Raw genomic sequence first — 19,840 nt, forward strand, 5'->3', positions numbered from 1 at the left:
TCATGGCTGCTCAGCACACATCCCACTTGGGCCACTTAAGGACCCTCAGTAAGATATGTGGCTGGTGGAGTCGGCTCTCATCAAGGTCTCCTCCCAGACAAACAGCTCTCCATCCCACCCCATCCTAATGACCATGGCTGGGGCTGTGGAGCAGAGAATTAGTGGGGTCTAACAAGACTCGTCTATCCCAGGGTCAGGCCCAGAACACAGGGAGAACACAGGGAGAATAGGCCGGGCCAACCTGGTGTGTGCTGCTGAACACCATTGCTGTTCTCTTTATTGGCATTCCAACTGTTCAAACACACACACACACCAGGAACAGCAGAGCACAACAGAGTGAGTGTTTTCTCCACAAGAGGACCAAGGAGAGTGCCTCCACTTTTTGACCATAAGCGATCGAAGAGAGGAGATTGGAGAATAAGAGTGAGTGAGTGTTCAAGAGAGATCGCAGACAGACACTCCTAGGAGTTTGATAGACTAAGCACCCACCCGGGGAGTAGAAGAGGAGAGTTGCATATATGCTGGAAGGGCTTGAAAGGTTTGGCAAGAGAAAGGAGGAGAAAGATTAGCCCGACTGACAGCTCCATTAGAGACTCAACCTGGGCTTTGATCATTTCCTGAGCCCCCCTCCACTGCTACACAGCTCAGTACAGCTCAGTCACAAACACACACACACACACACACTGTGTGTTTGAACACACAGCTCAGTAGACGCAGGCAGCAAGCACCAGAAGCCACACACAGCAAATCTGACAGGCTCCGGCCCGCTGAATTGGCCCCGGCTTCACTGTGATCAAAGCTACACTCTCTGATGGCTCAGGCCCCCATCTGTCTCCCCATAACACTGAGGCTGCCACAGCACACACTACACAGTCTGCTCTTTATACACTAGGGAGAGAGGGGAGGTAGAGAGAGAGCGAGAGAGAGCGAGAGAGGTAGAGAGAGAAAGGGAGAGAGAGAGAGGGAGAGAGATGGAGAGAGAGATATGGAGAAAGAAAGAAAGAGAGAGAAAGGGGGAAAGAGAGAGATAAGGGGAAAGAGAGAGCAGGATGGAGGGGGAGAGAGAGAGAGGTAGAGAGATAGAGGGATAGAGATGGATAAAGAGAGAGAGAGAGAGCGAGAGAGAGAGAGAGAGGGGAAAGTGATAGAGAGCGGGAGGGGGAGAGAGAGAGTTGGGGGAAAGAGAGAGAGAGAGAGAGGGAGATGGGGGAGAGAGAGCGATAGAGAGAGAGAGGGGGGGGGAGACTGTCACTGAGTGAATGTGAATATTTGTTTCTCCCAGTTTTACAGTATGTAGGAGTTAAGAGACAAAAGAGCTTATTTGATGTTTGTTTGTTCCTGTCAAATTCATCTTACTTCACTGGGTATCTGAGCAACACCATAATACCTTGTACCAGCAACTCTACTGGAGTGTCAGCTGTGATCACTGTTAAAATTAACTCTATAGAACAGGCACAAAAGTATGAATACATACACAGAGCATATCAAATACATGCATGACGTACACATGCATGCACACACACACAAACATACACAAACACACGGAGGGTAGTGAACAGTATACATCACACACACTCATTGGAGGCCTGCCTTAATCTGGCCCTATTACAAGGCTAATGTGTGAAAGGTGAAAAGTCATGGAGTAGAGCAGTGATGCTGGCAACCACCCCATTATAACTGCCAGACTGACCCCTGACCCCTAACACTCTCCAAGTTCCTGACACCACACTGCAAATCTGCTTCAGGTCATTACCACGATAACCCTCCTTTGATAAAGATATCTGTTGTGAGCTGTAGAGTGGATATTCCCTCCATACCAGTGGATGTTCCCTCCAAACCAGTGGATAGTCCCTCCAAACCAGTGGATAGTCCCTCCAAACCAGTGGATAGTTCCTCCAAACCAGTGGATAGTCCCTCCAAACCAGTGGATAGTCCCTCCAAACCAGTGGACATTTCCTCCAAACCAGTGGATGTTCCCTCCAAGCCAGTGGATATTCCCTCCAAGCCAGTGGATATTCCCTCCAAACCAGTGGATATTCCCTCCAAACAGTGTATATTCCCTCCAAAGCAGTGGATGTTCCCTCCAAGCCAGGGAATGTTCCCTCCAAACCAGTAGATATTCCCTCCAAACCAGTGGATATTACCTCCAAACCAGTGGATATTCCCTCCAAACCAGTGGATATTCCCTGTAAACTAGAGCATGGATATTCCCTCTAAACCAGTGGTTAATCCCTACAAACCAGTGGATATTCCCTACAAACCAGTGGATATTCCCTACAAACCAGTGGATATTCCCTCCAAACCAGTGGATATTCCCTCCAAACCTGTGGAAATTCCCTCCAAACCAGTGGATATTCCCTCCAAACCAGTGGATATTGAAGGGTCTTGAGCATATAGAAATAGCATTATCACTTCATGTTGTGCATGGTAAAACAAAGAACACTTTATGCCCTGCCTCCCCCTGCTTGATTTCTCTGCAGAGACCCCATATGACCTCTTAATTCACACAGTCCATTCCTCCACACACACCCGTCTATTCCACAATAGTGAACCCTGTGATTGTCTCTCCTCAAGGGGTCAAGGGGTGGTAGTGTTGTCCATCCATCCATCCATAGTCAGCCTGCAAGCCCAGTGGCAGATTGATGTCACTTTGACAAACTCAGTCCTGTTTTCTATACTGTACTAAAAGTATGAGTGTCATTTAAACAGTTTGTTTGAGTTATGGTACAAATATGGTCCTCAAATTAGCATGAAATCATGGAAGTGGATGTTTGTCTTTACCTATTGGTTGGTAGCCCTGCCTCTTGGGGCCGCCGAAGGGGTTTCGACTGCCTCCAAAGGAGCCTCCGTCAATGGATCCGTATGACATCCTGTCCTGGTGGTTATGAGTCTGTCAGTCTGGAACAGAGAGAGAACACAACAACAGCAGTGAGATTGGTGGATGTACTATATGGATCTGAGTAGGCTTTCAATATTCTGGTATTCCAGAAATCCTGGTTGGTAGATTCCAGGAATCATCAGGGAAAAATATGGAAATCTGTGATGTGGGAATCTGTGTGTGTACGTGTGTGCGTGTGCATCTATAAGTGTGTGTATGAACTGAATCCTTGATGCCCGGTGACATTATTAATCACGACTCACCCTCGTCTATATGGAATTCTAACCCCATTCACACTCCATACCGGAGGGGAGGGAGGTGTGCAAAAACATCACTGAAAAAGTTAAAGAATGCATATTGAATGTGTATTCCATCCCAGACAGGGACACACAGATGACATGATGAGCTCTATGAAGCCTTGTGTCTACCAGCATCACAACCAAAGGTCACATGGTATCATGATTTCATAAGCTGTCCTGTAAGACCTTCAGCCCTCTGTGAATAGCAGGCATTGAGCTAAGTAGGCTTGTGATTGTGTTCAAATATCATTATCCAGCAGCCCTTTTGTGATATTGAAGCCAGTCTGGTCTGGTCTGGCACCCTGGTCTGGGTACGTGAACACTGGCATTCATGACTGTCTCATAAGGGTGGCAAAGGGACAGAGAGAGAGGGAGCGGTGAGGGATCGAGAGAGAGAGAGGAGAGGAGAGGGAGGACAGAAGGAGAAAATGAGAGAATAGAGATATAGAGAGGAGATGGAGAGAGAGACAGAAGGAGAGAGGGAGAGGAGAGAGACAGAGAGAGAGGAGATGAGGGGGATTCAGTGTCCCATCTTAAGAGGGAGACAGAGGATCAGATTAACTGGAACCACGTGGTCATTTAATCTGATTAATTTTCATAAAGCAGCAAGATGAATTACTGTTGGAAGCCAATAAACTCTCTCTCTCTGCTCCTCTTGAATCCCAGCCCAGTCACTAGTCACTGTAGTGCCTGGTGCTCCAGCCTTCTGAAGTGTGCATAGGCACTGCGTGTCTCAATCTGTGCTCTCACTCTGAGCAGTACATAGAAATATACAGATTTTCAGACCAACTTTCTTAGACACATTCTCTTTTCTTCGCCCATACCTTGTCTCTGAGGCTGGTGGTTATCTATGCATAGTCACTTTACCCCTACCTACAGTGCCTTTGGAAAGTATTTAGACCCCTTGACTCTTTCCACATTTTGTTAAGGTACAGACTTATTCTAAAATGGATTATCCCAACAACAACAAAAATCTGCAATCTACACACAATACCCCATAATGACAAAGCAAAAAACGTTTTTTTAGAAATTTCAGCAAATGTATTAAAATGTATAAACAGAAATACCTTATTTACATAAGTATTCAGACCCTTTGCTATGAGACTCGAAATTGAGCTCAGGTGCATCCTGTTTCCATTGATCAAATTTGAGATGTTTCTACAACTTGATTGGAGTCCACCTGTGGTAAATTCAATGGATTGGACATGATTTGGAAAGGCACACACCTGTCTATATAAGGTCCCAAAGTTGACAGTGCATGTCAGAGCAAAAACCAAGCAATGAAGATGAAGAAATTGTCTGTAGAGCTCAGACAGGATTGTGTCAAGGCACAGATCTGGGGAAGGGTACCAAAACATTTCTGCAGCATTGAAGGTCCTCAAGAACACAGTGGCCAATTCTTAAATGGAAGAAGTTTGGAATCACGAAGGCTCTTCCTAGAGCTGGCCGCCCGGCCAAACTGAGAAATCGGGGGGGAAGGGCCTTGGTCAGGGAGGTGACCAAGAACCCAATGGTCACTCTGACAGAGCTCTAGAGCGCCGCTGTGGAGATGGGAGAAAATTCCAGAAGGACAACCATCTCTGCAGCACTCCACCAATCAGGCCTTTATGGTAGAGTGGCCAGGCGGAAGCCTCTCCTCAGTAAAAGGCACATGACAGCCCGCTTGGAGTTTGCCAAAAGGCACCTAAAGACTCAGACCATGAGAAACAAGATTCTCTGGTCTGATGAAACCAAGATTGAACACTTTGGCCTGAATGTGTTACACCCCTGAAAAAGGGAAGAAATAATCACGAACGTGACGCAGTTATGTTTCCTCACTGACAAATTTAGTGTAATGATTTTACAAAAATACCACATTTTACAGAACAACAGATCTACAGGAACCAGAGATTTGTAGGGTACAAAGCTTATTCAAGTCACAACAGCATAAACTGTAATTCACTAAAACATATACAAATGTTTCAATATAACTGTCAAACACAAAGTAGCTTTAGCTCAGTAACCCATAACTACATTTATCAACCATGTCAACAAAGTATTCGAAACACATTATACAAATAACCCCGAATATTATTATTAACAACGCACATGTTCATTCACAATTAGCATAAAATGGCAGCTACTCTCAGTACGAAGCTATATCGCTGCAACCAAGCAGATTACAGTCACACACGCACCTAATAACTCTCTTCAACTTAACTCTAACTTACTCAAGATGTTACTAACACATACCTTAAACTCTCTTCACAGGTTAGCAAGTTATTACATTCAAATTAACTCGTTTCATATCAATAACGTACCTGAAAAAGGGAAGAAATAATCACGAACGTGACGCAGTTATGTTTCCTCACTGACAAATTTAGTGTAATGAGAAAAAGACCGCGATTTCCCCCAGGAAGTTGGGTGGAGACCAGAGCAATCGATCTCAGGCTCATAGATTAAGAGCATTTAGTAGATCACAGATGAACACTTTTACCCTTAAATTAGGCACCACAAAATAAAGTAGTCAATATAACATTTACACATTCCTCTTACAATATTAACCCTTTGACTCTTGACGGATTTTAAACACATTTATGCATTTTATCAATCTCTATGAACTAGTACTGGATGCATTCTCTTTTTAACCTTAGATATTTTAAGATCCTTACATACCATGAACTTACTAATACTTTTTAGTGTATAACAGGCTATGAATATGTCCTTTAACCTGTCACACTCTCCCCGACAAAATAAATGTTGTCCCAACATTACCAACATTATCTTCTTAAACAGTCTATAAGCACTGGACGTAGAAAATCCTCTTCTGTAAGCTAGTCCTTGAGCAGAGGTCAAAGTTCACAGTTCAAATAGAACCAAGAAGTTATATTCACAGTCCATATCTGTTGACCAGCTGTATAAACAGTCCATAAGCAGTCTTTTCTCATACTATTGTCAACAGTCCATCAGTTTTAATGATCTATATGCATAGTCTGCTAATTGTCTTGTGAAAGTCTGTGAAATCAGTCAGTAGTCCATGGTCAAACATGTCAACTCTGTCTGTGGCCTCAAGTTTGCTGAAGTCCATACATGTAGGGTGGCTGAAGGTAATATCGCTGTAGTGATGGCAGCCATGGAACCAGTCCTGGTGCAGGGTAGACAGGGAACAACTGTGGCTGTGGCTGGATACTGTAGCAGGAAGGGATACCAAGCTGATCATAGGTGATACGTCTTGGAGGGTGTCTCTCTCTTTGTGGCAGCTGGTAAGCTGGTTCCTCAGGTTCAGCAGCAGCAGTTAATGAAGGAAAGGCACTTAGTGGACGATCATCCAGCACATTTTCAGCAGGCAAGTTCATCTCCTCAGCAGGCAGTTCTATAACTGTTGTTTTCTCCTCCAGCTGATTTTCAACAAGAGGCTGTGCTGGTAGCGTATCAGGAACTGGCACCGCAACTGTTTGTTTCACTGGTGGGGGCCTGTTTTCCGACTCTCTCGCTGGTTCAGCATACCTCTCAGGTACTGTAGGAGATGTGGGGACCTGTAGCGGCTCATGATGAAGGTCATATTCATCCCCGCTGTCTTCATCAGAATCTAGAGGCTGTGATCCAGGCTGATGTCTCTTTTTCTTACTTTTGTCATCTTTAGTCATTTCTGGTTGTCTCTCAAAGGTAAGTGGTCACAGGACATGAGCAGGTTTCTGTGCAGGACCCGGGAGCGTCCCCTACCCTTTTCTGGTCTCAACTCATAAATCGGCAGGTCTGAACCCATTTGTCTCACTACTGTGTGAATTTGATCTTCCCAATAGTTACGGAGTTTGCCTGGTCCTCCTCTTGGTGTCAGGTTTTTAATCAGAACTCGCTCGCCAGGCTGTAGCACTGAACTCCTAACTTTAGTGTCATAGTACTTCTTACTTCTTTCAGCAGCTTTCTGAGCATTTTCATTTGCAATGGCGTATGCTTCTTCCATTCCTCGTTTCCAGTTCTCCACGTAGTCTCGCTGGTTACTGGAACCTGCCTCTGTGCACAATCCAAAGAACATATCAACTGGAAGCCTGGGTGATCTCCCAAACAGAAGATAAAATGGTGAATAGCCAGTCACTTCGCAACGGGTGCAGTTATAGGCATAAACCAGTTTGTTTAGAGACTCCTTCCAGTTTGACTTTTGTGTCTCAGTTAGTGTCTTTAGCATTTGCAACAATGTTCTGTTCATTCGTTCCACTTGACCGTTCCCCATCGGGTGGTAGGGTGTTGTTCTGGACCCCGCCATGCCACTGAGTTTCTTTAACTGATGGAACAACTGATTTTCGAATTCTCCCCCTTGGTCATGGTGGATGCGGGAGGGGAACCCAAACTTCAGGGCAAAGTCATTGAAGATGAGATTTGCAGCAGTTTTTCCTGACTTTGATGTGGTGGCGTAGGCTTGAGTGTAACGTGTAAAATGATCAACAATCACGAGGATGTACTCATATCCCCCCTTTGCATCTGTCGAGATGGAGGAAATCTATACATACCAGTTCAAATGGCTGTGTTGTCACAATGTTTGTCAGAGGAGCTCTTGTTTCATGGCCTGGCTTTTTCTGCTTGACACAGCTACAAGTTTTAGTCACATAGTGCTCAATGTCAGATTGCATATAAGGCCAGAAGAAGCGGTCACGTACTAGTGATACAGTGCGGTCAGTACCTTGGTGTCCCATGTTATTGTGCAACTCTTCCATCACTTTACCTTTGTACTGCTCTGGTAGAACTAACTGCTTGCGGGCTGTAGTGATTCTGTACAGAATACCATCACTGTCGATTGTCAATTTGTCCCATTCTCTGAATAGGCATTTTGTCTTTGGACTGAATTCCTTTTGCTCTTTAACTGGCGGTTTGGAACCAGACAGCTTGAAATCGAGCACAGGACGGATGACCGGATCAGACTCTTGTGCCTCTCTTATCCCCTCTTTTGGGATCGAGCTGATTGTTGCTGTAGTTGTCTCACCTTCAGCTGATACTGACATAGATGCAGCTGAAATTGACCAAGGCACAAAAGGCTCTTTCTGTACCTCTACTGCTTGTATAGTGGCGGCAATGGTGTCTGGTGGAAGCTCCTCAGAACATTCTCTCATCAGTGACTCTACATCCAGTGGCATCCTCGACAAAGCATCTGCATCACCGTTCTCTCTGCCTGGCCTGTACTTTATTGTAAAGTGGAAATCAGCCAATTCTGCAACCCACCTGGAAGTGGTTGCGTTCAGTTTTGCAGTAGACAGAATGTAGCTGAGCGGGTTGTTATCACTGTATACAGTGAAGGTCGGAGCATAGTACAAATAATCATGGAACTTATCAGTGATTGCCCATTTTAGAGCTAGAAATTCTAGCTTGCCAGAGTGGTAGTGATAGTTCTTCTCAGCTGCTGTTAAGGTTCGAGAGCCATAAGCAATGACCCTAAGCTTCCCATCTTGCTCTTGATAAAGAACTGCTCCCAAGCCTTGGTGTGACGCATCAGTGTGTACAACAAATGGCTGAGTGAAGTCAGGGAAACCTAAGACTGGTGGGTGAAGCAGACACTCAATCAGCTGTTCAAGTGCCTGTTGATGCTGGTCAGTCCACAGGATTGGCTTGTTTGAGGGCACCACATGACTTACTTTCTTTGTTTTTGCTTTCCGTGGGTGGTCAGGTAATTTCTCTGAATCTGCTTTCAGGAGGTCATACAGACAGCTGGCCCTCCTAGAAAAGTCTTTGATGTACTGTCTGTAGTAAGTGAGTAAACCAAGCATTTTTCTGAGCTGGCCCACAGTCTGTGGTCTGATCTCTTTCAATGCTCTTACTGCTTCAAAATCGGCTGGGTCAACTTTGCTGCCGTCTGCAGACACTATTCTGCCCAAATAACGGACCTGGGGGTTTAAAGAGATCACACTTACTTGGCTTGAGTTTGATGCCATACTCTCTGAGACGCTGCAAAACCTTTTGCACATCATTCACATGGCTGTCGAAAGTTTTACTGAAAACTAGCGTGTCGTCCAGATAAGGAATGCAGATGTTGTCCCGGAGCCCTTCCAAACATTCCTCCATACAACGCTGAAAAGCTGCAGGAGCGTTCATGAGGCCGAATGGCATACGTATCCACTCATAGAGTCCCCATGGGGTCACAAATGCTGTCAGTGATCTGCTTTCTTCAGAGATGAACCCTTGGTGATATGCTTTTCCCTGATCTAAAAGGGAGAACCAGGAATTACCACCTAAACTGTCCATGATGTCCTGGACCCGAGGGATGGGCTGGCGGTCGGGATGTGTCTTTCTGTTCAGGTCTCTGTAATCTATACACAACCGGAGGGTCCCGTCCTTCTTCCTAACGCACACGACAGGTGAAGAATATGAAGAGTTTGACTTCCTAACCCAACCCTGGGCTATGAGGTCATGAAGGTAACCCTTCATCTCCTGATACAGTGGCCTGGGCACTGACATGTATGTGCGCTTGACTGGTTCAGAGTCCTTTAGAGAAATAGTCATTTTCAATCGTTCAATGCAGCCAATGTCATTGTCTGATCTGGAGAAGGAGTGACACTCTTCTCTAAGCATTTTCCTAACAACCTCTCTCTGTTCTTCGGTTAGGTGACTTAAACCTACTGGTGGATCCCACTGTTCAGTAGCAGTACATGGAGTTTGAACACTAGTGTGATTCACTGTGGCTGGGGTGACAGCTTTTTCAAAGACTTGGGCAGGTAACACAGTCATAATGGTTTGTACTGTACCGATTATGGTGCGTCCTAGCAGGGCAATGTCGTGGTCAGTGGGGTTAGAGACATCAAGCATGACAACTGGAAAAACACCTTTCTTAACTCTGACTAGTGTGTCAAAGAACTCAAGTTCATCTGGCCACTGCGGGTTCAGGTCTGGCTGGAAAAGCATTGTCATGTCATCTTTGAAAGGCTGGGAAGCTACCCGGCACTCAATCTGAATGCTACTGTGTTTTGGTACAGCAACCTTCTCTTTCTTGGTCTTCACTGCGTATTCATCTGTCTGTTCTGCGCTAACAGCCTGTATAAAAGCCCTCACCTTATTTCTTTTGAGGCTTGGGAAAGCTTTTTTCACTGTACTGTACCGTTTAGTCTTTTCGGTCCTTGTCAGGATGTGCTCAATAACATTGAAACCTATGATGGGATGAGATAGGTGACAGCCTTTCATTACCAGCACTGGGATGATCAGTTCCTTCGTTTGGTCAGTTTCAGAGGCAAGCCGAAAAGTTGTTTCAATCCATCCCAGGTACGGCATTTCAGTCCCATTTGCTGCCGTCAATCTTAGATCATCAGGTGAGTCCAGAATTTCTGAAACATCCCTCAGCCTTGCGTTTGGGAGAGATTCCGCTTTCCATCGTTCATCAATGACCGATACCTGAGAGCCTGTGTCCCATAGAGCTTGGAGGTGGTGGCGATTCAGGTGACACTCAACAAGGCACTGTCTACCGACTAGCGAGGTGACCTTATGGGGGTGGCAACCTTGAGCTAGGGATGGTAAAGAGTGGGCATTTTCTTCTGTACAGGAAAGCTTTTCACAGGTAGAGTCAATTTTCAGGTGAGTGCATTTTTCCTTATGTTTAGTCCAATGTTGGTTTTGACATCCTTTGGAACAGTACAGTGTCTCTTTACATGATGAACATTGTTTCAGGTTCTCAAATGACTCTTCTCTGGCACAATTTGCACATTTCTGGGACTTTTTGGTAGCTATGGTTAACACTTGTCCCTCAGCGGTAACCCTTCCCCGTTTAAAGGGGCCTCTTTGGATGGTCTGACTCCCCGGATTTTACATCCAGCTTGAAAATGTTCCCCCACTCCCACATCGGAAGCAGTGTGTGCAGCGTGCATCTGTTCTGGCCTGCTGGCAGACAAAACACCTCCTTGGAGCTTGAGCAGAGCGGTTGGTATACAGGTTAGGTGCATATTGATACTGCGCAGGGTCAGGTGCATGGGGCTGACTGTAGTTGCTGTAATACTGCTGCTGGGAAACAGGTGGCTGGGGGTTCCCTATCTGGCCTCCTAACTGGAAGTGGGGCATGGGCATAAGGCGATGACTGAAACATAGGCTGCTGTAATGTCTCCTTAATCTGAGCAATCTCTGCACTGAGACCTTTTAGGGAAGCTACACCTGTCTTAAGTTCAGCTAACTCTGTTAACAGTTCTGCGGGTATCTTAGCTTTGGCTTCCTTCACAGGACACTTTGCAGATGGCGTATCTTCTAACTGGACTACACTTACAGTTGTAGCAGGCTGTGGGGGCATTAAAACGCTTTTTGTTTCGTCTTTCTAACTCATTAGCACAAGCAATGTTAAGCTTCTCTAGCAAAACCTCATCTGATGTTTCGCTATCAAGCAGGAGAGGCTGCATGTCTATCCTGATACTGTCACTCTGGAGACCTGTAAGGACTGTGTGTAAACACATGCGCTGGACTAGGGCAGGGTCATACTTAAGCCCTGATTCTGACTCCTGGGACGCAAATAGTACTTTCTGCCTCAAATCTAAGACGCGCATCAGGAAGCTTTGAGGGGTCTCCTTGCTATGCTGTGCTTCTGAAGCTAGCTGTTTGTAAAGCTCTGTTGCACTCTTCTCTTGGAAGTGGGAACGCAGGATGCATCTAAGTGTGGGAAGAGTTAGCTGGGGTTTACCTTCCAAGTAGCTGCGTAGCTGTGAGCCTGGAGAAATAGCCCTGATTACTGCGTCTACTATTTCTACCTCAGGATAGCCTCTGTTAAGTCCATTCTCAATCTGATGGGCAAGGCTGGAAAAAGTCAGTTTATCTTTCTGGCCCGGTTCACCTATCTGACCAGAAATGTTTAACTCTTTGCGCCAGTATGAGCCGGGCTGTGCACTGGGTGAGAGCTGCATGCTCCTCTGAAGATGGGCAGGGGGTTGGGGCTGGCGCAGAGAATCACTGGCTTGGTCTGCAGTACTCTGCTCAGTTCCCACCCCTTGTTGTGGGGTTACAGTTCTCAGTCCCTCTATTCTGTGATGTGTTCTGGCTGTTTCAATATCATGGTCAGTTTGCCCTGTCTTGCTATCTATGCCACTGATCATCTCTGTCATTTTGTCTTTAAGTAACAATAATTCCGACATGCCGCCATCTTCTAACTCTGCAACTTCCTCTCTTTCAAGGAACATCATAATGTGAGTCATCAGTGATATGCGGGATTTGTCTTGAACATCTCTTCTCTGTTCGCCTGATATGTCAAGGAAATCACATACGTCTAGTAACTTGTCTTTAGTCAGGGTGTGCAATTCTCCTACTACCTCTTCCTGTAGTTCTTCCAAGGCGGTTGTCATGTTGACAGGACAGGAGGAACCTTTACTGTGCAGGAGTTGACTCTGAATTAGATGGTCCTTACTGTCTCTGATGGTCTCTCAACGGCCTCAGTTGACACGTACTTAACCACCAACTTCCAGCTCCCCTCGAACAGCAACACTTTCCTCACTGCAGCCTGCCTGGGTTGTTATGTAGGGATTTAGCTGGCTCGGAATTCAGCGACCAGGATGTGGAAGCCGGACATCTGAGCAGCAATCTCAGCGGAGCCTCCAAAATGTTACACCCCTGAAAAAGGGGAAGAAATAATCACGAACGTGACGCAGTTATGTTTCCTCACTGACAAATTTAGTGTAATGATTTTACAAAAATACCACATTTTACAGAACAACAGATCTACAGGAACCAGAGATTTGTAGGGTACAAAGCTTATTCAAGTCACAACAGCATAAACTGTAATTCACTAAAACATATACAAATGTTTCAATATAACTGTCAAACACAAAGTAGCTTTAGCTCAGTAACCCATAACTACATTTATCAACCATGTCAACAAAGTATTCGAAACACATTATACAAATAACCCCCGAATATTATTATTAACAACGCACATGTTCATTCACAATTAGCATAAAATGGCAGCTACTCTCAGTACGAAGCTATATCGCTGCAACCAAGCAGATTACAGTCACACACGCACCTAATAACTCTCTTCAACTTAACTCTAACTTACTCAAGATGTTACTAACACATACCTTAAACTCTCTTCACAGGTTAGCAAGTTATTACATTCAAATTAACTCGTTTCATATCAATAACGTACCTGAAAAAGGGAAGAAATAATCACGAACGTGACGCAGTTATGTTTCCTCACTGACAAATTTAGTGTAATGAGAAAAAGACCGCGATTTCCCCAGGAAGTTGGGTGGAGACCAGAGCAATCGATCTCAGGCTCATAGATTAAGAGCATTTAGTAGATCACAGATGAACACTTTTACCCTTAAATTAGGCACCACAAAATAAAGTAGTCAATATAACATTTACACATTCCTCTTACAATATTAACCCTTTGACTCTTGACGGATTTTAAACACATTTATGCATTTTATCAATCTCTATGAACTAGTACTGGATGCATTCTCTTTTTAACCTTAGATATTTTAAGATCCTTACATACCATGAACTTACTAATACTTTTTAGTGTATAACAGGCTATGAATATGTCCTTTAACCTGTCACAAATGCCAAGCGTCATGTCTGGAGGAAACCTGGCACCATCCCTACAGTGAAGCATGGTGGTGGCAGCATAATGCTGTGGGGATGTTTTTCAGCGGCAGGGACAGGGAGACTAGTCAGGATCGAGGCAAAGATGAACGCAGCAAAGTACAGAGAGATCCTTGATGGACCTCAGACTGGGGCAAAGGTTCACCTTCCAACAGGATAACGACCCTAAGCACACAGCCAAGACAAAGCAGGAGTGGCTTCGCGACAAGTCTCTGAATGTCCTTGAGTTGCCCAGCCAGAGCCCGGACTTGAACCCGATCAAACCTCTACAAAAACCTGAAAATAGCTGTGCAGCAACGCACCCCATCCAACCTGACAGAGCTTGAGAAGATCTGCAGAGAAGAATGGGAGAAACTCCCCAAATACAGGTGTGCCAAGCTTGTAGCATCATACCCAAGAAGACTCGAGGCTGAAATCGCTGCCAAAGGTTCTTAAACAAAGCACTGAGTAAAGGTCTGAATACTTATGTAAATGTGATATTTTTATGTTTTTAACTTTTAATAAATGTGCAGAAATGTCTAAAAACCTATTTTTCCTTGTCATTATGGAGTATTGTGTGTAGATTGATGAGGATTTTTTTTTATTTTTTTTATACATTTTAGAATAAGGCTGAAACGTAACAAAATGTGGAAAAAGACAAGGGGTCTGAATACCTCCCAAGTACAAATTACCTCAACTAACCTGTACCCGCACACATTGACTCGGTACCGGTAACTCCTGTATATAGCCTCGTTATTGTTATTTTATTGTGTTACTTTTTATTTTATCTTCACTCTATTTCTTGAACTGCATTGTTGGTTAAGGGCTTGTAAGTAAGCATTTCACGGTATTCGGCACAAGTGACAAATCAAATTTGATTTGATTTATATAGGAATATATACATACTTGTATGTGTGTATACCACACCCAGAAACACACAAACACACGCACACACACACACACACTGATCCTATATGTGTCTCTCCAAGCACAGCCAGCCACCCTTGTGAAGAGTGAGGTCAGAGCAGAGCAGAGGACTGCATGGTGTAGTGACACAATGAGTGGATGGCGACCCACTGTGTAATTACTCATTGGCTTGGTGTTTCAGGTCCCTGCACCAGCTAGCCCCACCACCCCTGGCCTTCACCCAGACTCTCCCGCTCTGCCTGGCCTGGTGATGTCATCAACACTCGCCCTGGTCTCTGACTCACAATAGAGCTCTGTGATTGGCTGAGCAGAGAGTGTGCTGACTGATACATCACTCCCCATCTTGTCTCCTCTATAGACACGGGGTTCTACTTGTGTGGTTGGTTCTGTGTTTCAGTGACTTGAGATTGCTTAGTCCTACTACAGTAAATATACAGTACTAGACGACAGGCAAATCAAAATGGAATCAAATGTGGGGGAACATTATTAGGATATAACTTATTGTTCACTATCCATAATAAAGCAGCCATGAGTTCCCTGGTGATGGGAGCGTCTCTCTCTCTCTCTCTCTCTCTCTCTCATTAATTTGTCGGCATAAGAAGAGACTAATTGCAGCTCAGGCAGAGAGAGCCAGAGAGCTTTTCAAACAGCCCTCGGAAATCAAATGAATTGTTTTATGAGAGAGATAAGTCTAGGGTCAATTACACATCTTACATAAAGTTGTGAGATTAGCTAAATAATAATGGATAGAAAACCAGAGAGCAATGTGTGTGCGTGTGTGTGTGTGTTCCCATGCCATGTCAGTGTGAGAGCGAGTTGGAGGTGTGCCACATCCCTGTGAGACATTGTGGGACCCATGGTGCCAGTAAATACAGCCCTGGTAGGAGGGCAGACAGACACACTGGCTTGTCTCAACCCTGAGAGAGAGTATCATTCATCCCTTCCTGTGATTCTGAATCAGTCCCTGACTCCTCTCACAGCTGCCATCATGACCAGAGCTAGGCTCAGCACAGCGAGAGGGAATCAGGCAACTGAGCAGAAATTACCCACCATGATGGACACAAATGCTGTATTTTTATTACACACAACAGAAACAACAGTGGGGACAACCTGGTCTCTGTGTGTGGGTGTGTGTGTGTGTGTGTGTCAGCCTTTGAGAATTATACTGAAATTATTTTCATATGAATGCTTGTGCATTTGAAATTTAAGAACATGTGACAACAAATATACGATATACAATGGGGAGAACAAGTATTTGATACACTGCCGATTTTGCAGGTTTTCCTACTTACAAAGCATGTAGAGGTCTGTAATTTTTATCATAGGTACACTTCAACTGTGAGAGACGGAATCTAAAACAAAAATCCAGAAAATCACATTGTATGATTTTTAAGTAATTAATTTGCATTTTATTGCATGACATAAGTATTTGATACATCAGAAAAGCAGAACTTAATATTTGGTGCAGAAACCTTTGTTTGCAATTACAGAGATCATACGTTTCCTGTAGGTCTTGACCAGGTTTGCACACACTGCAGCAGGGATTTTGGCCCACTCCTCCATACAGACCTTCTCCAGATCCTTCAGGTTTCGGGGCTGTCGCTGGGCAATACGGACTTTCAGCTCCCTCCAAAGATTTTCTATTGGGTTCAGGTCTGGAGACTGGCTAGGCCACTCCAGGATCTTGAGATGCTTCTTACGGAGCCACTCCTTAGTTGCCCTGGCTGTGTGTTTCGGGTCGTTGTCATGCTGGAAGACCCAGCCACGACCCATCTTCAATGCTCTTACTGAGGGAAGTAGGTTGTTGGCCAAGATCTCGCGATACATGGCCCCATCCATCCTCCCCTCAATACGGTGCAGTCGTCCTGTCCCCTTTGCAGAAAAGCTTCCCCAAAGAATGATGTTTCCACCTCCACGCTTCACAGTTGGGATGGTGTTCATGGGGTTGTACTCATCCTTCTTATTCCTCCAAACACGGCGAGTGGAGTTTAGACCAAAAAGCTCTATTTTTGTCTCATCAGACCACATGATCATCCAGACGGTCATTGGCAAACTTCAGACGGGCCTGGACATGCACTGGCTTGAGCAGGGGGACCTTGCGTGCGCTGCAGGATTTTATTCCATGATGGCGTAGTGTGTTACTAATGGTTTTCTTTGAGACTGTGGTCCCAGCTCTCTTCAGGTCATTGACCAGGTCCTGCCGTGTAGTTCTGGGCTGATCCCTCACCTTCCTCATGATCATTGATGCCCCACGAGGTGAGATGATAATAATAATAATAATAATAATAATAATAATAATAATAATAATAATAATAAATGAGATCTTGCATGGAACCCCAGACCGAGGGTGATTGACCGTCATCTTGTACTTCTTCCATTTTCTAATAATTGCGCCAACAGTTGTTGCCTTCTCACCAAGCTGCTTGCCTATTGTCCTGTAGCCCATCCCAGCCTTGTGCAGGTCTACAATTTTATCCCTGATGTCCTTACACAGCTCTCTGGTCTTGGCCATTGTGGAGAGGTTGGAGTCTGTTTGATTGAGTGTGTGGACAGGTGTCTTTTATATAGGTAACAAGTTCAAACAGGTGCAGTTAATACAGGTAATGAGTGGAGAACAGGCGGGCTTCTTAAAGAAAAACTAACAGGTCTGTGAGAGCCGGAATTCTTACTGGTTGGTAGGTGATCAAATACTTATGTCATGCAATAAAATGCAAATGAATTACTTAAAAATCATACAAATGTGATTTTTTAGATTCCGTCTCTCACAGTTGAAATGTACCTATGATAAAAATTACAGACCTCTACATGCTTTGTACGTAGGAAAACCTGCAAAATCGGCAGTGTATCAAATACTTGTTCTCCCCACTGTATATATATGTATATACAGTTGAAGTCAGAAGTTTACATACACTTAGGTTGGAGTCATTAAAACTCGTTTTTCAACCTCTCCACAAATTTCTTGTTAACAAACTATAGTTCTGGTAAGTTGGTTAGTACTTTTTCCAACAATTGTTTACAGACAGATTATTTCACTTATAATTCACTGTATCACAATTCCAGTGGGTCAGAAGTTTACATACACTAAGTTGACTGTGCCTTTAAACAGCTTGGAAAATTCCAGAAAATGATGTCATGGCTTTAGAAGCTTCTGCTAGGCTAATTGACATCATTTGAGTCAATTGGAAGTGTAACTGTGAATGTATTTCAAGGCCTACCTTCAAACTCAGTGCCTCTTTGCTTGACATCATGAGAAAATGAAAAGAAATCAGCCAAGACCTCAGAAAAAAAATTGTAGACCTCCACAAGTCTGGTTCATCCTTGGGAGCAATTTCCAAACGCCTGAAGGTACCACGTTCATCTGAATAAACAATAGTACGCAGGTATAAACACCATGGGACCACACAGCCGTCATACCGCTCAGGAAGGAGACGCGTTCTGTCTCCTAGAGATGAATGTACTTTGGTGCGAAAAATGAAAAATCAATCCCAGAACAACAGCAAAGGACCTTGTGAAGATGCTGGAGGAAAGAGGTACAAAAGTATCTATATCCACAGTAATATGAGTCCTATATCGACATAACCTGAAAGGCCGGTCAGCAAGGAAGAAGCCACTGCTCCAAAACCGCCATAAAAAAAAGCCAGACTACGGTTTGTAACTGCACATGGGGACAAAGATCGTACATTTTGGAGAAATGTTCTCTGGTCTGATGAAACAAAAATACAACTGTTTGGCCATAATGACCATCGATATGTTTGGAGGAAAAAGTGAGATGCTTGCAAGCCGAAGAACACCATCCCAACCGTGAAGCACGGGGGTGGCAGCATCATGCTGTGGGGGTGCTTTGCTGCAGGAGGGACTGGTGCACTTCACAAAATAGATGGCATAATGAGGAAGGAAAATTATGTGGCTATATTAAAGCAACATCTCAAGACATCAGTCAGGAAGTTAAAGCTTGGTCGCAAATGGGTCTTCCAAATGGACAATGACCCCAAGCATACTTCCAAAGTTGTGGCAAAATGGCTTAAGGACAACAAAGTCAAGGTATTGGAGTGGTCATCACAAAGCCCTGACCTCAATCCTATAGAACATATGTGGGCAGAACTGAAAAAGCGGGTGCGAGCAAGGAGGCCTAAAAACCTGACTCATTTACACCAGCTCTGTCAGGAGGAATGGGCCAAAATTCACCCAACTTATTATGGGAAGCTAGTGGAAGGCTACCTGAAACGTTTGACCCAAGTTAAACAATTTAAAGGCAATGCTACCAAATACTAATTGAGTGTATGTAAACTTCTGACCCACTGGGAATGTGATGAAAGAAATAAAAGCTGAAATAAATAATTATCTCTGCTATTATTCTGACATTTCACATTCTTAAAATAAACTGGTGATCCTAACTGTCCTAAGACAGGGAATTTTTACTAGGATTAAATGTCAGGAATTGTGAAAAACTGAGTTTAAATGTATTTGGCTAAGGTGTATGTAAACTTCCGACTTCAACTGTATATATTTCACACACACACTCAAACCGACAAGAGACAAATAAGAAGAGAAGAGAACACTGATTGTCATTGAGCTTGACATAATAGGATCACCACTGCAGACTGTCCACTGTCCCTGGTCACTGAATATTAGCTGTCTTTATACTAACTACTATTATCTGCCCTTCATCAGCCCAAGACCCAGCCAGCTCGGATAAAGAGATGTCTGGTCTGCTAACTAGTGATGTCATCTCAAACATTCTGATTCACATTGTGATGGATGGGTCCTTTCTACTTTACTTCAGCTGATTTGGGTTTATTAAGTCGTTAAGGGTCAGGACATTTTTGGAATGTTGCCCAGTTCCATAATGTGTCATAATGAGTCTGGTCCTGGCCTGAGTCTCTGGGTCTGATGATGGTTTCAGGTCAGGATGAACACAGCTCTAGACTGAGGATATGGTGTAATCAGTGAACATGGTCAATATTCACTCCACTCAGGCATCATCATCATCAGAATAATCATTAAAGGTCTGGCACATGCTTGAAACTCAAAACAAGGAAAAATACAATAATCAATAAGTACATATTACTGAACACTTGTCTGTTTTGTTATTTGGGATCGACATGGCAAAAGGTTAGCTACAATTTGGCGGCCTGCAGCTTTGCTGTTAGTGCTTGGCTAATCAAAGCTATTGCTAATCTGATAATGTTACCATGCGACCTGCTGGCCATCGTTCAACTAAGTC

At 44.3% G+C, this 19,840-nt stretch overlaps 1 protein-coding gene across 1 annotated transcript in view; it reads right to left on the reverse strand.

Annotated features, from left to right (window-relative positions):
• LOC121586013 (t-SNARE domain-containing protein 1-like) overlaps nt 1-19,840 on the reverse strand; it is a 128,682-nt gene that overhangs the window by 87,780 nt on the left and 21,062 nt on the right. Inside the window, exon 2 of the mRNA XM_041902427.1 lies at nt 2,782-2,898. Coding sequence (XP_041758361.1) covers nt 2,782-2,869 — 88 coding nt within the window. The 5' untranslated portion in view covers nt 2,870-2,898. The remainder of the gene's footprint in view (nt 1-2,781; nt 2,899-19,840) is intronic.

This window comes from Coregonus clupeaformis, unplaced genomic scaffold (genome assembly GCF_020615455.1).
Source record: "Coregonus clupeaformis isolate EN_2021a unplaced genomic scaffold, ASM2061545v1 scaf0071, whole genome shotgun sequence".
Classification (NCBI taxonomy): Eukaryota; Metazoa; Chordata; class Actinopteri; order Salmoniformes; family Salmonidae; genus Coregonus; species Coregonus clupeaformis.